We start from the raw sequence: 24,241 nt of genomic DNA on the forward strand, positions 1-24,241 counted from the left end.
TGGTGAATTATGAGATTGTGATTTTACAACAATGAGTTGCAATGCCAGTCATATCTATGCAATTAAATGGATCGAATAAATTGAATCAATCATGACAATCATGACAGTGATTGTTGATTATATTGACTGATTGTGTACAATTGATTGATACAAGTGATATGGATGCATCATTCGGTGTTGTTGAATCAGATCATTGCTTGATTCTGTCAATGTGATCAAATGGATTACTACAAAACTGGACATGCTCAAGTTGAATCAAGTATTGAATCGAGTATTGGATTGATATTTACACACAACCACAATTGTAACCACAATTGCAATCAGCACAGTCTGAATATTAGACATTTGAACATCACATATCGAGTTGTGGATAAATGCGAGTTGGCATATTGGACTGTTTTTGTAGTTTATTAATGATTTGATTCACGACTGTTTGAATTCAAGGCTCAATATGGATTACAACTGGATTGTCGTTGTTTCCATTTGGTATGACAAATCTGTCAATGTGTTGATTGATTGCTAGTCCATTGACCAATCCATCGTCCAGTAATTGTCCAAATAAGTTGTATCCGAGTCGAGTTGTCAATCAGGATACCGTAACCTGACATCCAAACGATTATTCAAACGATTGTTGAAACCATCAATGATTGCCAGAATAAGCTTTACGACTCGACTGCAATAACCACCACAATCATGGTCAGGTTAGTATGTTGATCCGTCTACAAAGTTCCAATACTGCAACAGATTCAACATACTCTTGAAAGTGCTGCACACCACATGAATCCAGCAAACCCACTGATGAATTGAACCAATCAATTGACCAATGACATGACTCGATATTGGACATCGAGTTGCACACAGTTGGTAAAAAGTCACCGACATGTTCAGATAGTCAAACCTTGACTACAGGTTGATATCATCATCCAACACACCAAATACAACACACAATCTGGACGACTACTGGATCATATTGTGGATATCAATCGACGTAGCTACTGGTTCCAAACAATCATGCACAGTCATTACAGGACAATATGATACATTTATGAATAGCATGTTGTAATCAACACGAGTGGAGTTGTGCAATAGACTTGTCATGGTTTACAATGGTTTGATATGAACATGATGACTCGGACTCTATTCAGTCGGATCAACTCGACCACAATTGGTCGTGTATATTATGATTGACACGATCAATTGTAGTTGAACTCGAATACAGATTGACTGTTGAATCACAATGCGTGGTATCAGCAACATGATGTGATATATAGTGGAATGTATACGCTAACCTGACATGTGTCATGTAGTGTGTATTCGATCAATATGGGTATTAGCAATCAACAAGTCATACGATGTTTGTGTTCGAGTGATGGAATGGAATACAATGGAATGAGTGCATCAATCCAGAATACGAGTCAACCATGACATATGATCATAATGTGTGGTTGATACAACTATATAGTGACAATCGATATTGATATAGTAACACACAACATTTGTAAATCGCTAGATAGCGTGCAGCGGTGACCAAACATGTCGAGTTGAATGCAAAGTATTACTAAACCACAGCATGTTGAATCGTGCCAATCAATTACAACTCTGAAAAGCATACAACACACCACATTGGTGATGGTGTAGTAATCGAATGCCAGCCATTCAGTCCTGACCTGTACCTACTTGACTGTATCTTGGCACACTAGCCAGGGTTAGGGTGGAGAAGGGTGTAAAACCGCACAATCGATCAATCGTACGATGCTTGAATGTATAGCCGAATAGCGGTCCAGTAAAAATTGCTGATCGTCATATAAAGAAATCCTCCCTTTAAAGTTTAGCATTGATAACAATAAATTAATACCAACCCTGACAACACCGTTTTTTGAACGGCCATTCAGCATGCTTTTAATACCATCCACTCAATAACAGATATAAATACAGTCTAAAACCAATCAGTTGAACGACAATCATCCACAATTCGATCAAACCAGTAGAATGAGATTCGCAGTCACTATATTGTCATCAATTCTGACTGTTTGCTCAGTTACTATTGCTAATCCGATTCATTCCAGTGCGACTACAGATGCTGAACATGATCCTTTGACAATTGTTTCCAGTACGACTGCAAGTACCGAATATGACTATTTGACAGTTGTTCCCAGTTCAACTACAAGTACCGATTCTAGCCCTTCGTCAACTCCTAATACAAGCGATGTAGACCCAAGTGATTCTGATTCTGATTCTGATTCAACTCCAGATGGCGTCGATGAATTGCTCAAAAGATACTCGAAAAAGCAAAAAGATTATAGCAACAAAGGGAAAGAATGCGAATTCATAGAGCTTCAATATGGTAATCAAAAAAGCCTGATAAACCGTTTGGAGAAAAAAGTTGCCGATTTGAAATCTAAACACCAAAAAAACAAGATCAAGCTAAGATTTGGTGGTGGCAGGGAAGTAAAGGAGCTTGAGGATCGGCTTAAAACAGGGTATCCCGAACTTTCTGAGCTTGAAAAAAAAAAGAAAAAATGCAGACTCGAGCAAGAAAATATTGAGTATGAGCTAGACCTCATCAAATTGGCAATGGTGGGGTGCATTTTCACAGAATCTCCCAATACTCAATCACTTAATGAGCGATTTTCGCGTACGATCTCACGTCCTCTCGTTAGGGATTACATTGAAGCATATGAAGAGTCATCAGGATGCACGGATGACTTTGGCCAAGATCCTAGTGAGCAACAACAAAATCCTAGTGAGGAACAGCAAGATCCTAGTGAGGAACAACAAAATCCTAGTGAGGAACAACAAAATCCTAGTGAGGAACAACAAGATCCTAGTGAGCAACAACAAGATTCTGATATTGAACAGCAGCAAGATCCTAGCGAGCAACAGCAAGATTCTGATATTGAGCAACAGCAAGATCCTAGTGAGCAACAACAAGATTCTGATATTGAGCAACAGCAAGATCCTAGTGAGCAACAACAAGATTCTGATATTGAGCAACAGCAAGATCCTAGCGAGCAACAACAAGATCCTAGTGGACAACGAAAAAGTCAAAATTCGCGACCATCGCCAAAAATACAGTCTAAATATAATTCCTTTAAACAAAGAGCTTCCACCTTTGGGCAGAGAGTTTCCGCCTTTGGACAAAGAGCTTCCACTGGTATACGTAGTGCTTTCTCTAGACTTGGTGAAAGAGTTAGATTGCTTATCGGACGGCTTAGGTGTGACAATAAATCCGAATGTTAATCTGGATTGGTTTCAACCAATTCAATTATCACCCCAACTCAACTTGCAATAAATTTGGATTTACACATTATATCTGATCATTTTACACAGTCTTGGTTGACACAATATCATACCATAGTATGCATTGACACTTGTATTTCCAATACAATACAATACAGTTGATTGTATATTGCATAGTTGTACACATTGATGATGCTGACGTGCATGTGTGTATTGTGTCGATATGATATTGCTTGACATGTCGTATTGACACATGCAACACCAATACCAACAATAGTCATGTGTGTTGATATCAGATCTGACCAACTCGATCAATTAGACTGGTTTGACTCGTTGATTGTGGTGTCAATAGTTGCATCAATAGCCTGACTGATCACACATATCAGTCGCAGTATCAACTCTGTCGTGTGTCAAGTATCACATGTTGATGTATCCAATGATCGTATATTGGTCGATTGGTGCAATATGATCACACACCAATGGAATGTAATAATCATGGTATTTGCAGCAGTATACCATATTGCAACTGTTGATATCGCGTATCTAGTATCGACATGATCATCCAGATATACAGTGATGGATTCAAACAATGCATACCATGATTGATACACTTGGATAATGTGTATTCAATCCATACCATGTATTACCAATGCAATAGTATGTGTGATCGTCGTGTATCAAACAATTACGATACACACTGGACTGATCCAATACATGCACGGCTTGAACATATCACACAATCAAACATGGACACACCACATTAAAAATACATATAATATCAGCTTGTCACTAATGAATTGTATTCAGTCGAGTTTATTGAGAGTCGCTGTGTGACTCTTGACAGTGTGCTGAGTGTTCAGGCACGACTACTTGATCAGTTGTAGTTGATGTATCCATAATGGGAATGAGCAGTCAAACAACGTGTAATACAAAATTAGCAAGTTGATGGATATAATAAAACTGGCCATTTATTTAATAGTGCATAACATTGATCTTTCTGTAATCGAAATGATGTACATGAACACTAATCTGATCTGATATTGCATAATCACAGCATATTATCATTGTGCAGCATGTTGATGACTAACCACTTCACCTGAATATCAAAGCTCTCAATACCATCGTGTGGTGATCAGAATATACTTGCCGCATGATGTCGTTGCACAGCATATTTTAATCAAATCTAACCCTAATACCAACTTTCAGCTTCAACAACAGGCGATTATATAGGCGGATCTCCCTTTAAAGCTACCTTGACATCAAGCCAACACTAATCCCTTGAAGCAGCCATTCAACATGCTTTTAATCTGGCCCACTCTAATGTGTATAAATGCAATCTAAAATCAATCAGTTGAATGACATTACACCTTGCTCAATCAAACCAGTATAATGAAATTATCAATCGCCGTATTGGCATCAGTCCTGACTGTCTGCTCGGTCACTATTGCTAGTCCAGTCATTCCCAGCTCAACTACAAGTGCTGAATCTAGTATTTGGACAGTTATTCCCACTGCAAATGCAGTCAGTGAACCTGACTATTCGGAATATCCTATCCCATATGACGGGTATGGAAAGTATTGCCATCCACTTGATTTTGATGGAATGATGCTGGTCAAACTACTTGCAAAAAATACACATAAACTAGAAAAAGTAACAAAATATATCAACAAGAAAGAGTCCAACATTGCATGTCAAGAAACATTGGTGGGTGAGCTCAAGGAAAGACTGGACTCTGTAATGGATGATGGTCATGGGTCAGGAATCGCCGAGCTTGAATCCGAGTTTATTAAACAGAATGGCATTCTTGAACAACTCAAAGAACAGTTGGAGCGACTTTTTAAAAGACATTCGAATAGGTACAAAAAAGATGTTGGATTGCGATCGGCACTTGCAGAGTACTTTGCAGAGCATGGTATGTCTGGAGAAATGACTACTGATGGTGAGCCAAACCTATATTCATATCTTGGATTCAAGAAATGTTTTGATTATTTCTACAATCGCTCATGACAATGATTACCAAGATCCAAGCATGGTGTAGTTTTTCAAGATTATGATGTTTGGCAACAAACTCATGGACCAGATTCGTTACATTGCTGGAGTTGAGTGAACCATCACAGTCACATCCAGTATATGTTGTAATGCAGCGTGTATTGCATGTTGGTTTAATTGTCATGTGTCATGCATTCAATGTCGTTCATTCAATAAGCATCGTGTATTGTCAAACAATAGTGTATTATACTAATGGTTTGATCATATTGCACTAATCAACTACTATGTGCTGGCATGACTAATCATTCGGTGTGCTACACATATTGAATGCATGCAAATCCATGACTGTCAATACTTGTTGTTGAAATGGGTTCAGATCACCATCAGCTCACTCACTCGTTGCACCGATGCAACTGCATGATCAACCTGACACCAACCAAACCACACTCGAATATATATGTTCCAGTCATGTGCATCGTATATCGATTGTCAACTCCAACACATTCCACCATGATTATGGTCACATCACACCATGCTGATGTATGTCGATCGGTATCACATTGCAACCAGTTATCATCCAATGACTGCAATGCAATACCGTGCATGTATTGTGACTGATACGCTGTGCACCATCAGCAAGTGTACAACTGTCACTCGATATATCGAGTCTGATATACAACAACATGCTGTGTTTACCATGATCAGGTTTTTGATCAATCTTGGACTCATGATACATGATTTGTCATGTTGGATTGTGTGGATGTGTCATGGACTGCAATTTAGTTGCATACACACATATGTTTGGCATTGACCGATGCATACTGTGTAACAACTGATCGGTGCGGATGTAATTGCACACTTGGTGGTATTGTGCATTATGGTTGTTTGACAATGGATGAATGCTGGATTAGTCAGTTATATGCAACCTGTTTGAATCGACCTATTTGAACAAACATTCGATGTAACTGACAACAATTTGTATATATGGCTGTTGGATCAGTCGAGTTTGTGCTGGTAGCGTACCATTGGTAACAGACACTGTTCTGACACCATCACTGGGATTGCCATACAGCAGTTGACCAACACACTTGTAACATCACCAGTATATGCTTGTACGATTACAGCCTGTTCACATGAGATCATTTCATATCTCAATACCCGAGTTTATTTTAAATAAATCCATTCAAAAAACAATATATTATTACAAGTGATTTGAATCAAGAAAACCTAAAAATCGATGTTTTGAATCTTGACCAAACACTACAATTCAACATGTTCTGTCGTGGTACTGCTTTGCTTGCTGTCCGCTCTGTTCTCTCCAAAAAACCTGCTGCATTATCAACTGCTGTGATCCGCACCATTCCTATACGTACTCTGACTTTTAAGCCACTGTATACTGCTGAAGCAACTGCTAATGGTGGTCGGCAAGTGGAATACTTGGTCTGTCAATGATCTGAAATACACATGTATTGGCATTATAAATAATATCTATGTGTGATTAGTAACGGCACAGTCAAGACCTCTGATGGACTTTTAGATCTTCAGCTTGCACTTCCAACTGGTCTTGGTGGACCAGGTGACACTCGAACAGTTGTAGATCTGTTGATATGGCTACAATATTGAGATCAAGCGTACTAATTTCTATTCTCGGTTGTTGCTCCTTGAAACGATTACTCAAAGGTGGTGCCAAATCCAACCCAGAACAACTCTTTGCAGCTGGCTACTCTGCCTGCTTTCTTGGTGCACTACATCTTGTTGCCGGAAAAGCAAAGATTACTCTTCCTGCGTCTACCACAGTGAATGGTCATGTTCACATTGGCCGTCACGATGGATCGCTTTTACTGGAAGTCGAGCTAAAAGTGTATGCTCCTGATGTTGACAAGACTAAACTTATGGAGTTGGTAGAGTCTGCCCACAAAGTTTGTCCATACTCCTTAGCCACTCGTGGAAATGTCAAGGTCCATTTGCAGTCGTATTCACATAAAATGTAATACTTGCATCTTGCAATGATTTGCTCGACTTGGCTTTGGAATAAACAATGCTTGAATGTTTCCTACTAGAAATTGGCTTTAAAAATACGACTATCATGTGATACAATCAGACTATAGTTTGGAATTGGAGTTATTTTCTTGGTACATCCATGTATTGTACAATCACCAGATTCATGCATTACAATTCAGGCCAAGTTTGACTATTCTCAAGCTCTACTTTGCATCCTGAATCACAGACACATTCGCGTTCTAGCTCAAACCAAAGACCAAGGAATGTAGCAGTTGTTTACATACCAATGTTTGGTTTGTAGGAAAGGAGAGTCAAAGATCGAACAAGTGTCGAGAATGTGTAATATAAGCATTTGTTCAATTCTATCCAATGTTTCATTTACGTGAATATGGCAGTAAATAGGTATTGGCACAGTTTCAAAAGTCTCGCGATTATTGAGTGGCAAGACCCATCTATATTGAACTATAGATTTTTTTATTTTAATAAAGGGACTTTATTCAAGTTGTGGATTTTACTGCACATGTATAATTTTGGGCCAAGCGAGATCATCTATTAATCTTGGGTTTATTGGTCGAGTTTTGGGGTTTTTGATTAAACATGGATTTATATAGGAATACTTTGCCAAGCAACAGATAAATTGCGCTGTGGGGACCCTCCCAAGTGCGGTAAAACATGCCGTCTTCGTCCATCAACTTCGATTGCATTCAGCATATCTGACACCAACCATACACCAACACTACGTCCCAACATTGATCCATTCCTTGAATGCGCACCTTCCAAGAACCCATCGTTTAGTAAATACGTTGTACACGTGTTTCGCTTCATATCTAAAATAATAACTTCTCCTCTTTGCTCGGCCGGAGCAATGACAACTGTGGATGCATCGTTGCTGATATCAATTCGAACGTTGCGACCCACAAAAGGAATTTTTGAAATGGAACAGAGACCTGATATTGCAGTTGTTGTATTAACAAATGGGCGATACGGTTGAGTCAATGCATGAATTGGGGCTTTACGATCAAGGTTTGTCTGGTTAGAAAATATTTGAACGCTCCGAATTACATCAAATACTGCCAAAATATCGGTTGTATACAAAACCAGATGAAGTCGAGTGAGAAGGAGATGAAAAATACCTGAACCTCGCATGAATGAACTGGGAATATCACTTGTAATATCAGCCAATAACGATCCGTTTCCAATGTACCATAATTGAACAAGAGCTGGATTGTGCGTTTGATCAGCTAGCTCATTGGCTTGATTTGGTAGCGAAAGAATACGTACCGCTACTACTAATTCGTTGCAAACAATGCCTTGTATCAATCCAAAGGTTATATCTCGCTGCCACACTTTTCGCATTGGGGATGGTAATATCCTACTTGACTTGAAAGGTGATAAAAATGGGGAGGGAGGTGTCGAATTGAATGCTGTGGACTCTTGTCTGCGTTGTTCAAGTTCAGTAGAAATGCTGCGTTGAATCAGTTCAAAACTATCGTCTTGGTATATCCCGTTCTCGTTTGCATCATCCAAGTGCCAACAGACAACACCCTGCACTCTGGGAAATGGACTCGACTCGTCAAACTCACTTGCTATAGATTTGCAAACCAATGTTCGTCCACACAATGATGCTCCAGATGCCTGAGAGGAAAGTATCCATATACCTTTGACGCGTTCATGGTTGTTTCCATCTGTAATGGTTTGTGGTGGTACCACCATTCCCAAAGGAAGTGTTGGCCCAAGTAAGTCGGATGCTAGCCATGGACCATTTGGATGCAATCTTGGATCCCATATCCTGATAGTAACTAATTTCTGTCCGGGAACAATTTCTTGTAAAATCAAAAGATCGGATCGCGACTGATGAAGAAGTTGAACCGATACGCCTGCTGGTCGAAGTGGTTGCATAACACGAAACGAAGGAAAAGATGCATCAAAATTTGACGAGGGGAGTGAGGGGGATTGAAATGCCATGGGTGATCCCATTTGAAATGACTGACTAGGAGATGTTCCAGGAGAAACGTCTAAACCTCGCATAATTTGGCCTCCGTTATCAAACCATAGATGTTGTCTGGGAATGCTTTGAGAAGAACCAGCATAATTTTCTGACAAAAGAGTGGGCAGGCTGATTGTTCCAGTGCCAATTCTTGCTATTTTGACTTGCTGGAATGCAACTGGCATTGGCGAGATTGCATTTGGAATGGGCAATGGACGAGAAGGCTCGGGATTAAAGCGGGGTTTGGAGTTGGTTAATGGTAGAGTCGGCACTAATGAAGAAAGCAGTAACAATGGCTTTTTTTTACTATCTGATCCTACATGATCGGTATCTGAAGTTGTAGTATCTTGAGATGCTTCAAAAGACTTGACAGATGAACGCGATTCCATAGGCTGGAGAGCAGTTGGACTGATATTAAAAGTTGCATTCTGTCCAATACCATTGTTTAAAGTACTGCTATTCAATGGAGATATTATTGCACAGTTATTCCCAACCTGTAGAGCCTCTAGACGGTAATGACTCCATGATACCCACATATGTACAATATCTCTCCAAGTTTCTCCTTTTGCCAAACTATGAAGCAACTGTTGCTTAAAAATCACTTCAGGTGATTGACTCGAGCCATTTTGTTCAGTGAATGTAAAAGCCGTGGTCATTTTGGATTCATCTAATAATGAAAACCTGATTTAAAAGACAAAATAGTTTAATCAACTGCATCAACACAGTATGGAATAGTGCATGTTTAACACCAAACATAAATCGGCACAATAACAGTGCTATAAAGTTTGCCATTACAATGAAATTGGATTGCTATTGACTAAATCCTATCCAATACGATGCTTAAATAACTGCGATATTGACAAAACGACATACCTGCAGAAAACCAACTGTCTGTGGATTTCTGTAAAAAGCAAGGCCTGCCATACAAAAGTGTCATGCGCGCTGACTAGCTGGTAAGATGCCTGGCAGGTTTGTTCAAACCGACACACTGTTTGCGGTGAGGTATAAATCAAGACTATCAACAAGACTTCGGGTGGCAAGATACTAGTAGTCATGCTTTAGTAAATTCCAATGCACTATAAGCTAAATAGTATGCTGCTGTATTGATACTATCAAACAAGCTCGAGTGAATGACTAAAGAATGTGAATTGAATGGCTTTCCAAAAAGCTTATTTGGCGGACAAAGTAGTAATAAGCTATAAACGCATCAATTATCATCACTTTAACTGAAAGTGCTTTAAAGCACATGACTGAATAGACTGTTTCTCAACAGAAGTCATAAAATGCTATAACAAGTGGCTGAGAGCATCGTCACTTTACTTTGGATTTCGCCACTGAAGAGTCGAATGCTTGCGTGAACATTTATTAAACTTTTGTATGTTTTGAAATCAAAACTCGCTAGAATTCGGCACATTGAATCAATCTATTCATATAGTTATAGCAAGATTTATTTGTCAAAACCTTTTCTTGATATGGTCTCACATCATGTCCTCTTCTTCCTGATTCACTCCAGTAATTGTTGGCAATTCAATAGCTGTGCCAAGAGGTACAGATAATCCCAATTCTTCTTCACGAATCCCCCGATCAACTATCAATCTCGCCAAGACTCCTTCCAGTTCCATTGTACGTTCCATTTGCTTGGCTGCAAACAATTGCATATGGCGGATATAATCGACCGACCGACGCAAAATCACTCCCTTGTTGGGTTTGTTTTGAATGTCACTGGCAAATTCGGGTAAAAGGTTCGAAAGCTCATGGATCTTTTCATTGATATGATCTCGACGACGTCGTTCAACTGCATTATGTGATTCTCGTCGACGACGTCTTTTTTCAATAAGTACATCTGCACTATGGATTTAAATTCAGTTGAATTGAATGCTTCAACACCAACTTGAAAGCAATGGCATAGTATAGCCAATATTTGAATTGACTAGACAAACAATCAGTGCCTACCTTGGTTTTCCTTCATCTTCCACTGATCCAGACAAGGCAGTAGGTGTGTGACCAAACGAACCAAACGAACTTGGATGGCTGCCGAGAAAATTATTTGCATCAACCCCACTATAACTTGATGGATGCATAGGCATGGACATGGAATAGAATCCATTTGGCTGTGTTTGAAATCCTGGTGTTCCTGTATATTCAAACAAAAGACCGAATGAAATGCATTGGGTTGGTAGTGCAAGTTAGTTACAATTGGGGATTGAAGAACACGATTGGAAAGTTTCGTTGATGCAATAAGACCATAATCAAGTAGAAAAGTCACAAGTGGTATTGTCAAGATGCATAACCATTGATTATAAATAACATCTACCAACAATAGTCCTTTGAAAAGCACTATTCTTTTATCTGGCAGGAGGGATGTGGACATACAAAACCTTTAACTCTGACATCAGCCAGTAGCAATGATAGACTCATGATAAAAACAAACCTCGATCGATATTATCATGTGGAGAGGCAGACAGAGGGGACATCATGTGCTGGTCTTTGGAAGCAACTACGGCCGCAACTCTATTCATACCCATACCAGACATGTCAAAGTCATTATGTAGAGTGAAACAATTGGAATTGTCTAGAAAAGATTCTTCTTTGATATCGCTATGAAACTGTGGCAAAGACAGGATACTTGGGTCGATGGATGCATTGAACTGCTGCTGTGGTTGCTGTACATGTTGTCGAGGAAATAAGGTGTGTTGCTGCTGTTGAAGTTGTTGCAACTGAGGAATGGTTTGTTGTTGTGGTTGTTGCTGCATGTCTTTGAATAATAAAAAGTAAACAAGTCCAGTAACAAGTATGTGTAAAGCACTTGCTTCCAGCAGCAACGACAACTGCTGTAATTATCGGTTTACAGCCGTATTCACGTAAAATGGAACATTAAATAAGGGTTCCCAAAATACATAATAAACGGCCAATCTCATGGATTGATAGTTCACACTGAAGACCCACTTTTCTAACTAGTCTGTTGTTCAACTTTCGTTTTTCTTGAATAAAATTTAAACAATTGTTTCAATATTAACAAGATTCATATGACATTCACATTTAAAATCGTCTTGCTTCAAATCCTTCTAGCACAGACTCTAACCCATTTTCCAATTTACCCACTACACCTGACATACTCATGATTTGATTACCAAGTAGTTCCATCAGTACAGTCAGATTTCCATTAGAATCACTTTGTCCTGCTAAAATATCGTCAATCGCTTGTCGCGTAGACATGCATTGTGCAACAATACTATTCAGTTCTTGCATTCGTTCTTGTCTTGTATTCATAAATCTGTTCAAAAAACCAGGCTTTGTCTAGTAACATCCAAGACAATCGTATGATTAATAAAAAATCAATATTTAATCCTATTCCAAACTTGCTCTGCTAAAATTCTCACCTTGTCTTGATACTCGAGTTTATCAGCAATAGATTCAAAAATTTGTGCCGAATCTGGTCCAGCCCATATAGGTGCGTGCTCATTCCCATTAATCAATACGCTTTGCACTTTATCACATATATGCTTCAGGGTTTCTCCAAGTGGTACGGTTGAATTAGCAGTATCTATGGCATTACCAACTAAATCAAGAAAGTCTATCTGCAGCTGCCGTGAAAATTCAAAAGCATCACTGAATACAGCCAGTGCATCGACAATTGTGTGTGCACGGGTACCATCATTAGATTGAATGTTTGGATACACTTGACTAGAAGTAAAGGATGATGGGTTATGTCGAGTAAACTGGTCGCGATGCTGTCCACTGTGGGTGATGCTTTGAGGTTGTGATATGTGCGATTGATGCAAACCCATAGGCCGTAATCCTTCAGGTATATACGGTACACTTAGTCCAGAAAACTCAATCGATAGCTCTGGTTGCCATGTCCTATCTACATTACGCATTACCACTCCCGATGAAAGTGTCTGTTGCTCTTCATTAAAATCAGGCGATTTCTGGCTTAGCAGGGCAGCCAGCTCTTCAGCATAGGCAGCACTTTCAAATCCAGACCTTTCCTGTGGTCCAATAATTGCTACAACAATTAAAACTCTAGACAAAGCTTGATCCGCTAAAGTGGACGCATCAAACTGCTTGGCATTGTAGGCTTGCTCATTCGATATTGAAAAACCACTCTTTTCAATTCTTATCAGCTCAACATACTCTACGCCTGGAAGTCGCAAGCAAGCCATAATATCTACTCTGATCCAGTATTCAAATTCTGGCTTATCTACCAAATTGTAAGAGTTGGGACCCAAATAAAATGAAACAGTCACTTTTGAATTAGGTCGAGCCAGAATACGCTGGGCGGGTGTAATGGTGTTGGATTGACGCGATTTAAAAGCTGGCTTGTCAAGATTCAATTGTAAAGTAGGTGTTGTTGAATCATCACGCTGAGTTGATGATGCAGGCGATCCAAGTTCATACATAAAATCAAATTTATCTAAAGGTGCAATGATGCTTGCCAATAGTGACGATCTATCAAAATTTCGCTGACTAGGTGTTGATTCAAAGTCGACAAACTCGTCTTGTTGAAAAGCATCCTCGTGTTTAGGTAAATCCTTTAAACGCATCGTGGTATCCACGTTGACGTTTTTGTCCATTGGAATTTTTTTTAAATGCCCAGCAGGTTCCAAATCCACTTGTAAAACATTATTAAAAAAATGCTGTAGGTCATCAACCAGCGCTAAAAATCCGGTATCATCTAGCTGATCCACCATTGGATCTAAAGTAGCATTTTGAAGTGAAGATAATGACTTGGTGTTTGTTAAATCATCATTGCTCTGTCCAGGATCACAACTAAATGCAGCAAGTGAAGATACGCTGGACTCGTATGTTGGAATTCGAGAATGTAGCTCAGATGTGACATCGGCCGAGTCATGCGACATAACGGAAAAGCTACCTGAACATGTCATTGCAACACCACTCATATTGTACTTTGCAGTCATGGCAGATTTGGTTGGATCTTTAACCCGCCATTCATGAAAATATGAGGATACCTTTCCAGAAAAACTGCCACCTTTTCCTTGGCCATTAGCTGACGATATATTTGAAGCCAGAGAATTTGCTGCTGCATCCTTGGCAATCTTGTATATTGTTTTTCCTCCAAACACCAAAGACAGATTTGTTTCATTCAATGAAACACGGCCAGTAAGAATCTTGTCCAACGCCTTTGTGGCCACTAAAGCTAAATCTGTGTCTAACAAATCTAGCAGTGGTTGAATCCACTCTTCTTCAAACCCTACTTGTCCACTTTCAATTCCAGACTGTGACGATACTTTTTGATGCCCGCGCAGCATATCTGCACCAAGTCGAAATGCTCCTTCAGTGTGCCCATCCGGAAACAGCACCCTCAAACAAACCAGCACATGTTCCCGATACACAATCATTGTATTTCTCAACAATGACATGAGAAAATGCAAAACCTTGGTTTCCCATTTAGGGAAAAAAGACTCTCTGATGACAGACGCAAGTTGGCGCATAAACTCGTCCATACTGCGAAACCTTTTTTTGCTATACATTTCGTGCACGCGGGATAAACCTATATGATTGTTGATTTTGCAAATATGTGCAAGATAACTGGCAATTGTACATGACTCTTTTATAGGCAGCTGTGATGGTGTGGATGTGCTATCAATGCTGCTACTCGAGCTAGATTGTGGCTGATTGACTGGTTTGATATGGTCGTCTTCTTCACCCGTTGCATTAGCAGAAGCAGCAAAAAGTGCATCTTGGCTACCTTCATGCAACAAACGAGGCAAATTGGCCAAAACAGAAAACAGTACACGCGACGTTTGAGAGGCATCAATCAGTAACGAAGCCGGTAGCAACATCAGCTTATTAATGATATTCAATGATAGCATTTCTGTTTTTGAGGAGCACATGCCTTGTAGAATCAATGGCTGCAAGCCGTAAAATTCGCCTTTCCATCGCGTAGGAAGGTTTGCAAGAAGCAAACTAGAAATACGAGCATCAGATAGATCCAACCGTGAAATGATATTTTCAAGAAGATGTGCACCCATTTCAAATTCGCATTCATGCGAAGACTGAATAATAGCAATACTGGCCCAAAAAAATTGTGGAAAATAAACAAGCCTGTCATCCGACAAGTGTGATACCATCCACTGCAACGTCTCGATCAGTTCAAGAGTGTATCCTTGTACATCCTCGGAAGAATCCCCCAATGTAACTGAAAGTCTTGCCAACAAGTCGCCCACCATATTTTGAGTAAAGACAGGTCGCAGTGCTCTAAAAACTTGCAGCGATCGGCATGCAATATGTCGAACAGGACACTCAGTGCCCCAAGACAAAGCTAAAACTCCCCAAGTTTGCCGTAAAGTTGGATGAATGGTATGAAATAAGTCTAAAACCTCCAACACAAGTGCTGATAATTGGTAAACGCTGTCAATAGTGGGTTTGGAAGGTGAAACATCCTCGTATGTCCATAAACGCTTTCCTTCTTTAAGATTCAGTGCTGTAAGAGTAGCATCAATACTTTCTCGCCGCGTTTCTCTCGGTAGCATAGCCTGAATGATATTCACCAAGAGAGACCGTGCTTGCTCACAAATCAAAAATAAAAAGTGATCGAGTTGAACAAAAATGGCATGAAGGAGAAGCGGCAAATGAGGTCGCAAGGCAAAATTTCCAACCTCGATAGCAACCTCGACCAAACAAGTAAATGCAATCTGACCAGGTGAAAAGGGTGGTCGTTCAGGCATAGAGCTTAATGCATCATTTATACTCGCTGTAAAATAGCCTTGAAGATATGGGCATTGCTGTGAAAGCAAAGCGGATATGTTGTCAGGATTGGTAACCATATTCTTGGGCGTGATTTTTGAAATGATAATTTCGATAAATGTACCACATGAAGGTGTACGACAGATACACACGGCAATCTTTTTTGCAATTGCCACAAATCGTGGATTGCGGCGCTCAAGACCAACTAATAGCAAATAGTCTACAATAGTACCGATATTCTTTTCTTCCCATGCCTGCCGAGACGCTTGGTGGTTTTGATGAGATGTGCCATCTAAATCAACAAGATGCACCCATAGTAATTCAATATCCGTGATAAATATATCCCCAAACTTGGTCGTCAAATAAAAAAGATTTCCAAGAACCATGGCAGTGATGGCTTGAGCATGCAATTGATTCTCCGATTCAGGCACTCTAGAGCCAACTTGGTCACTATTAACATCGTAGTTAAATCTACCGTCTAAATCCATGTTTTGTAGCCAGGGACTAAGCGTTAACAGCAAATCTCGAATCCGCGGTTGATATAATGATATGTCTGCAAGCAAGTAAATTCTATGTATAAGCTCAGAAAACATCTATAAGATATAACAGTAAAAATTACGATAGTTTACAAAGGTTGTTAGATAAAAACCAATCTAGTCTTATGTTATGGCATGTACTTACTTCGTACGTCAGCTCGGGTCGTTCAATTGCAAGTCGCTTTGAAACCATACCCTGAGCGTATTTGAACACAAGTGGCAAAGAACTAGTAATCGCTGCAGTCTCATACGTTGCCTGAACTTCTCGTAACAAATCATCTTCTGAAATCATTAAGCCATCCATTATATCTTCATCATGTGCACCACCAAGCTCTAAAGGCTCGTCGTCCATATTAAAAGAATCCATTCTACTAATAAGCATTTCGCTAGACTGTGATCCACGGTCAAACATATTCCGCACATCAGCCGCTAAAGCAGATCCATCTCCACCTGATCCAAACATGTGCCGATCGACTGACAAAAGTAGTCTCGCCGCACCTTTTCGTCTTTGTGAACTATCACTACTAATGTTATACAGAGCAAGACATAAAATTTTGGACACGCTGATGGATGCTTTGCGACCTTGACGACACACCAAATCCACAAAAGCCATAAAATAAGCTAGAGTTAATTTAGATTCATCGTGTGTACCCATATAGTCCGTCTTGGATTTCTTTTGATGATTATAGCATTGCTTCAAAAGTTCTTCTATCAATCGCTCGTTGGAAATATTATTCGACAACAAGTGTTCAATTGTTTTTCGAGCAATTGGATGATACTCTACATGTGGTGACCCCAGAATAGCATTGATCCATATGATAAGTCTACTAAGATCAAGTTGAAGGTAGGCGTTATCTTTTGAGGAAATAGGACCGTTACATAGACTTGCAATGGATTTCAATGAAGCAGCCTCAAGGGCTTTGCGCTGCTCTTCCAAAGTAGAGGTGACTGTTGCTCGAAGGCTAATATCTTTGACTTGTTCAAGAACCACTTTCATCATTCGAGCCTCACGATCACGAGTCATGTCGCTGTTCAAGCCAAACCCGCACCAACTCTCAAATAGCAAAACTAATTCCAACCTAAGAGCAAATGGAATATAGGTTTCAATAGATTCCGTGCCTGATGCAGTCGGTCGAGATGAACCAACAGCCGTCACCAATGAATGGTAGAATTTGCTGATAAAACAACAGAAATAGTAGCGAAGCATTTGATGATCCCATTCAAGCTGAATCTCTGAATCCGACAAAAACTGTATAAGAGATCGAATCATGTCAAGTATTGGAGTCATAATAGTTGGGTCAAGACGGTATACATCATACTCGACAAACTCGGCAATAAGAGATAGCATATGTGTGACTTCCATTCGAACACGTTCAAGTCGTTTTATCTGAAAAAGTGCTTGGGGTTGCGAGAAATTTGCTTTACTCATTGGTTCAAACTTTCCGCTGATTGATCTGCTACGCATATCTTCAATCACAGTATGTAATGTTGGCTGAATAGCAACCAATAATCGGCCAAAGCAGTTGGGATGGACTGAGCCAAGAGCAAGTGATGCAATTTGGCGAATAGAAACGTTTTCGCACCACAACAATGGCGTAACAAGTTGAATCAGCTCATCAATATTAAACAAAGCGGTTGCATTATTTATGTGATGACGAGTATGAGCATCCCGTTCGCCGGATATTGAAGTTCGCGAACCATGCTGAGGAAGAGTTGTGGGGCCAGAGCCATTATTCATACTTGATACACCACTTTTGTTACTATGAAAACTGGCTCGATTTAAACTGGATGTGGAAGGTCGACCCTGTACTGTGCTGGTTTTTATAGGAGAGTAACATGTAGCAACAAAAACAAGACAACTCTTCCATTGATTAATCAAAAAATCAACACGCAGGCAAGAGTTACTGTCATTCCCAGATCCGGTCGAGTCATTGGTGTTACCAGGCTGACCGTGGTTATTTGGATGAGTGCTGGATCCGTTTACTCCAAAATGGAAATTACTGTTATTGTTCATATTTGTGTTGGTGGCAGTATTCAATAAATTAGCTGTACTAGTATTTGATGCGGCGGCACGCTTTTCTATAGAAACACGCTCCATGGCCCATTTGTTTACCGATCCTGCCATTCCTTTTGATGAAGTCGGTGTTTGCTGTGGATCAGCCAAAGTACAAATAGTATTGTGCATGGCACGAATGCGTAAAAACATGTCAATAATACTACGTTTGACGGCTTTTGGACTTGCATAGTCCATGACCCATTTAAGAAAATCTGGAAAACATTGATTCCAAAGAATCTTGTCCCGATAGTTTTCAGAAATGGCCAAAGTGGCAAAACAGTCGGGTTTGGCCAAAAGAGACAGCAAATAACGTCTGTTTTGCTGTTGTATTTTGGGTGGATCAGGACGTGCTGAGCTTCCGACGAGACTGTCGAAAAAATGTTTCTTCAACAGCTCTTGACCGCAATTTTCCATAATAGTAATGATACGCACAGTTTGATGTTTTTGTGCTTCATCCGGAGCATTAGAAACAGACAAATTTCGTTTATGATGAAAAGACTCTGAATCAGGAAAGGCAGGATACACAAAATCACTTTCAGATTCTTCTTGGATAGGCTCAGTTTGCTGCACTGCCTTTTTCCTTTGTAGAGTATTGCGCGTATTTCCATGAAGAGTCGTAAGACGTAAAAGAGTGCTGCTGTCTTCTGCAAGCAATGGGCGATTGCGGTTGAGTGTAGACGAATACTCGAAATTCTTTTGTTCATTTGGATCAGCAGAGCGTTTTGCTTTCAGCTCCTCAAGCTTAGTATCAATTGTGTTTGCCAGACGAAAGGCCTTGATGGCCATCTCACGGCATGCCGGCCGACCCATTGTCAGAAAAACCAAGCCACGACTTTCAATTTCGTCAATTACCCATGAACATTCATACCTGTCAAAGCTTTGCAGCGGCCCATCGGCCTGTTCAATAAAGTTTTCAAACCAAATTTCGGCAAGACCAACAAAATTGCTGGAAACACAATGCATTACACATTTATATGCATATTCGCTGACGCATAGATCGGCAAAACGGTGTCCAATAATAGACATGCATACACTAGTTGAAATTCTCAAAACTGAAGCAGAAATGCTTTCAAGCGAGCTGGATGTGAACCAAAATGTGTGTTGAGTAGACGAAGTCTTAATACGGGCAATACGGCAAAGTGCTGCAAAAGCTTCACGGCGGACATTATCATCCAAGTGAACTAGTAGTCGTGAAATGACTTCTATCACTTTCAATGGTGTGATCCCTAATGGGGTATATCTTGGAAGGCATTCCAGTACCGAGCACAGCAAATCCAGGTGTGGTCGAATTTTTACAAACAACTCCGTGATCGTTGGCTTATCTTTTTCCAGCCCTGCCAAAACAGATACACTTGCCATTGGAGCATACAACGAAACTTGAAGTACATCACTAACATTCACACTAGGACGTCGATGAAATGAATTTGATGAGCCGATTGTACCACCTGATGAGCACTCGGGAAACTCAAAACCCATTGAAGGTCGGTCCATGACATATACGTTGCCAAGGGTCTGATCCAAAAAAAGCAAGGCGCGACCAACCACTGAATTGATCGTCTCGAGCGTTTCTCGAATACTACTGCCCATACGAACCAAAATCTCTTCAGAAAGATACCCATTGATAGTAGGACAATTCGTGGTGGTTTTACTTATCGGCACAGCATCATCTTCAGATCCAAAAACAATATTGTGCTGGGCATGGTGAGCCAGGTTTTGTAATGAGCTCGACGTACCGTTTTTATTCGAATGATGATCTGGGAATCGCGGCGATGGTAAATTGATCTTTCCTTCAACCACCACCATCCCAGATCCAGACTGTACGGCAGACACTGTTCCAGCAGTAATAAGTGATGATCCTTGTGGATCTCCCAAACTGACTTCCACATCGGAGAGAAACAAAATAAATGATCGAAAAGCAATTAATAGCCGCTCTGGATTTGGAAGTACCTCTGTGTTACGAAATATTCCATAGCTCAAGTCTGCCTCGCTAGAGCCATAGGAAATCTGTGATGTCGCTGAAGATGTTAATAGCAGTGAGATGCTGGGTAAATTATTAAGCGAAGACGGCCCCAGTAGCATGTTGATAATCTCATTCCCATACTCGGAATATTTAACAAGCACAAAGTAAACAATGCGCACAAAACTAGTTGTGTCGCAATCTGTTGGGACAACTCCGCGCTTATTAGCTGGAAACAAAACGCGAAGAATCTCATCTACTCGGCGTTGTACTGTCAAAGCAGGAGACTCGAAACAACGGAATAGATATACCCATATAAGTCGAGTCAAGGACACAAATGCAATCTGCTTTAGTTCTCTTTCTGTATCACCCTTTTCCTTGAAACGCTTAATAAGCAATTGTACAAAGTCGAACCAGTTTTTGAGAAAAAATTCCCGTTTAGATACACATAATAATGTAGAAATAAGTGGAAGTGCTGCCTGTAGCGCCATATTAAAAGTGTATAAAAAACTGTCAGTGACATCAATCACTTGTAAATACTAAATCAATAGACCTCACTGGTAAATGTCTTGATTTGTGCACCATACGAGCTGCCTTTGGGTAGATAGTGTCAACGGTTTTTTGCCATGCTGGAAGATTGACTTCAGCTGAAGCAATCTATATATTTGAAACAAAAATTATATAGATAGTTAGATAAAAAATCATAATACCAGTAAGGATTTTGCTACTCACGCTAGCAATAGGATCTAAAAGCTCAACAAACAGATTGGCATAGGCGTGCTTCACATGAATATTGTGTGTATCCTGAAATAGATCAGCGCTAGTTTGCAAAAACTCGGCCGTTTCCTCAAGACAGTCCATTGGGTAAATCTATTTATACACTCCATTAGCATCCCTTGCATAAATACAATAGCAGATTCGACGTATAAAACCCATGAAATTGTATCTACCTTGAGTTTCAAAAATCGCATCGACCGAATGATTAGCTCCAGTTTGGTTTCCTTGGTGGGTGCTGCACCACGACCAATTTCGCTGATAAAACGATCACTAACTGTAGCAAATCTGATTCAAATTTCAATGGCAAATACGCCAATCAGCCAGAAACAAGGCTAAATATTTACTAAACAGCAAAAACAAAATACCTAATATTGGATAGTGCACCGATAAGCTCTGCAAACATGTCTACGTTGGCCTGTCGATTTACAGATTTTACAACAAGATCTCTAAATCACAAAGTTTGAATAGTGATATTATCAGACTGGATTAAAATAAACAAAACTAGCCTACAAATAGTATACTTACGGATCTGAATTTTTGAGCTGTCCAAATACCATATCTTCAAGCTTTTCACCAAGGTCGTTTGGCAATGTGTTTTTTCCAAGTTGTGATATAATTGTCGTTAAAACTCGACATAAAACAAAGTTTGCCAAAAGTGACTTTCGTTCCTTTAATATGGTTAGCAAATCCTTGGACTTTAGTTGTGGGTACATCATTCGACTATTTGTACAAATAAAGAACAGTCAGAACAAAATATGTCATCGTGTATCTGCAGTATATAAAGTAGTATAACACTTACATATGATCAGGAACAGTTGTCATGGATTGATCTCCTTTTGATTTTCTCCACACCATGATACTATCAATAATAAGCTTTGGGCAACATTTTGCAATTGAGGCAATTGAATAGAGTAGTCGGTCAAACGCTAGATCTACCCCAGGGTTGAGTGGAGATGATATATCGGTATCACGATCCTGTATGGTTTCAAATTAAAATTAAACAAACGATTAAGCAGTCGTCTAAAATGAAGATTTCAACCAAACACACAAGTATTTTTAACTACATCCGTATCCATGTAAACCAATACACTAGATAAGCATGTCAAAATCCATGATGGACAGTCTCATCAAATCATTGGTTTCAGTTTACTGGACGTTTACTGGACATTGTGTCCTCGAAACTCTTGGTTGACTGACTTTTCCCCCTTGTGCCCATTTTTGTATTAAAAACTGAGTTTTTGCATCGCAGTTTCAGTCAATCCTACGTTCTTGACACTTGTCCAATCTCCAACTCTTCAATCACTCAAACATCCAAACTAGACACTACAAGTAAACATTGCATGACCAGTATCCAAACTGCTGCATTCATGATACGTGCAACTTTTGTTCTGTTGAACTAAAGCGCGGACGTATCTGATATTTTAGAATACAGCAATAATGAGTTTGTAGAGTTTGATTGGCAACATCAAAACAGTCAACCGCAATATTTGGATTGCGATGGATGCATCTGGTTTCAAAATTGATGATCATAGCGTATGATCATATCAAAAAAGAACAGGTTCAAATCTATAGTTTGTATGCATCATATGATGAATGTTTGAAAAACTGAAAATGTCAATGTGTAGTAGGAAAGTAAGGGAATATCTGACAATTGTCCATTCCAAAACAAACGACAATCACTGCGAGTGTTGCAGTTTACACGAATATGATTGTAAAATCGACTGGATTAGTTAGCATCGAATATCAAGTATTTGATTTTACAATTTTTGTAAAAGATGCTGTACACAGTTCAAGTCAAGTCCTGATGAATAAATTCCAACATATATAGTATGTATGCTAGAAATACCTTGTAAAACCCAAGAAATCCTTCATTTTTGAGCGTTTTTGATCCACAGTCGATGACGCCAGTATATAGTGGTGCTTCCCGGGGTTGAGTTTGCAGACGGACTTTGACTGTATCAAATGGCTGATTAGCACGAATAAAAAACAAATTAACACAATAATTCAATTTCACAGTTGGGCGATCGCATAAAACAATGGTGTAAGTGATAGCCATAGTAAACCATAACCAGCAAAATGGTCTTGCATTTGAATCATATACAGCGACAGGAAAGTATTTTTGATAAAGATACAAAGTGCAGACAAGTACTTGCCTGACCAACTAAAACTTGTACAACACCACCAATGCTTCCAGCCAAAAGTTCTGTTGCAGTCTGATACTTATTCTTGACTGAATCCACACTGGCCATGATCTACACAAACTATTAACCGAACAAGTCGGATATTGAATAATTTTCAGTAAATTACAGTATCTGGCACGTGATTCTTGATTGGCTGGCGAGTGTTTAATACGATAAGCAATGCGGATAGAAAGAGTGAATGAGCAAGTCGTGCAGATGAACTTGATAGTAAGAGCAGTTCAGACTAAGTCTGGCATAACACTCCAAATACGAATAGATTGGATTCTGACACGATCGGATTGTTGGGCGAGATTTGGTCAAAAACAATCCATTGCAGTCTGTGTGGTGTGTACTGGACTTTGTAGCACATCAATAATCATTCTGTTTTAAAGTGCAGCAGATTCATATCGAGTTTAAATGAATGGCATGAACTGGTCGAGTCAAATATTCGACGTGAATTTCCTTAGACTTTCCACCACCATCAACTAAAGCATCCAAACAGCAGATTGTTAATGGAAGGCTTCCAATTCCCTCCAAGAGATGAACATGTTCCACAGCAGAAACCCACTCCCATAGCTGAGCCTACTATTCTACAGCGACCTTTGAGGTCATTGAATAGTCTTAATTCCGGAAACAGTCCGACTTCTGCCAATGAAAATAGTGCTGCTGGTATCATCGATAATGATGTTTCTGCCAGACTCGGTCTATCTTCCGGATATCCTAATACGTCCATCCAGTCCGGCCCTGTGTCTGGATTCCAAACTACTTCAATACCGCCACGATCTTCTAGTGAAAAACTAAACGTATCCA

The 24,241-nt window shown here is 39.7% G+C and overlaps 5 protein-coding genes across 5 annotated transcripts; 3 read left to right on the forward strand and 2 right to left on the reverse strand.

Moving 5' to 3' along the window:
- Window positions 1-1,989: 1,989 nt before the first annotated feature.
- On the forward strand, window positions 1,990-3,240 carry BATDEDRAFT_86682 (uncharacterized protein; the record flags this gene model as incomplete). The annotated part of the gene is made up of 1 exon (XM_006676889.1): window positions 1,990-3,240. One exon carries the CDS (start codon window positions 1,990-1,992, stop codon window positions 3,238-3,240), a length of 1,251 nt encoding a protein of 416 aa, XP_006676952.1.
- A 1,389-nt stretch (window positions 3,241-4,629) lies between these two features.
- BATDEDRAFT_23080 (uncharacterized protein) lies at window positions 4,630-6,681 on the forward strand (the record flags this gene model as incomplete). The annotated part of the gene is made up of 5 exons (XM_006676640.1): window positions 4,630-5,152; window positions 5,606-5,769; window positions 6,013-6,139; window positions 6,230-6,257; window positions 6,438-6,681. 5 exons carry the CDS (start codon window positions 4,630-4,632, stop codon window positions 6,679-6,681), a joined length of 1,086 nt encoding a protein of 361 aa, XP_006676703.1.
- Window positions 6,682-6,836: 155 nt separating this feature from the next.
- Window positions 6,837-7,220, forward strand: BATDEDRAFT_34485 (uncharacterized protein; the record flags this gene model as incomplete). The annotated part of the gene is made up of 1 exon (XM_006676756.1): window positions 6,837-7,220. The coding sequence occupies one exon, from the start codon at window positions 6,837-6,839 to the stop codon at window positions 7,218-7,220; it is 384 nt and encodes a 127-aa protein (XP_006676819.1).
- Window positions 7,221-7,644: 424 nt separating this feature from the next.
- Window positions 7,645-10,383, reverse strand: BATDEDRAFT_86315 (uncharacterized protein). Its single transcript, XM_006677015.1, has one exon. The coding sequence runs from the start codon at window positions 9,871-9,873 to the stop codon at window positions 7,834-7,836; it is 2,040 nt and encodes a 679-aa protein (XP_006677078.1). The 5' UTR covers window positions 9,874-10,383; the 3' UTR covers window positions 7,645-7,833.
- A 312-nt stretch (window positions 10,384-10,695) lies between these two features.
- BATDEDRAFT_23083 (uncharacterized protein) lies at window positions 10,696-23,500 on the reverse strand (the record flags this gene model as incomplete). The annotated part of the gene is made up of 15 exons (XM_006676641.1): window positions 10,696-11,065; window positions 11,171-11,351; window positions 11,739-11,972; window positions 12,316-12,514; window positions 12,598-16,518; window positions 16,607-17,082; window positions 17,113-20,953; window positions 21,015-21,131; window positions 21,207-21,344; window positions 21,425-21,536; window positions 21,617-21,697; window positions 21,777-21,971; window positions 22,051-22,226; window positions 23,098-23,204; window positions 23,401-23,500. The coding sequence occupies 15 exons, from the start codon at window positions 23,498-23,500 to the stop codon at window positions 10,696-10,698; spliced, it is 10,248 nt and encodes a 3,415-aa protein (XP_006676704.1).
- Window positions 23,501-24,241: the final 741 nt, after the last annotated feature.

The sequence above is a fragment of the Batrachochytrium dendrobatidis genome (assembly GCF_000203795.2).
Source record: "Batrachochytrium dendrobatidis JAM81 unplaced genomic scaffold BATDEscaffold_2, whole genome shotgun sequence".
NCBI classification, from domain to species: Eukaryota; Fungi; Chytridiomycota; class Chytridiomycetes; order Rhizophydiales; genus Batrachochytrium; species Batrachochytrium dendrobatidis.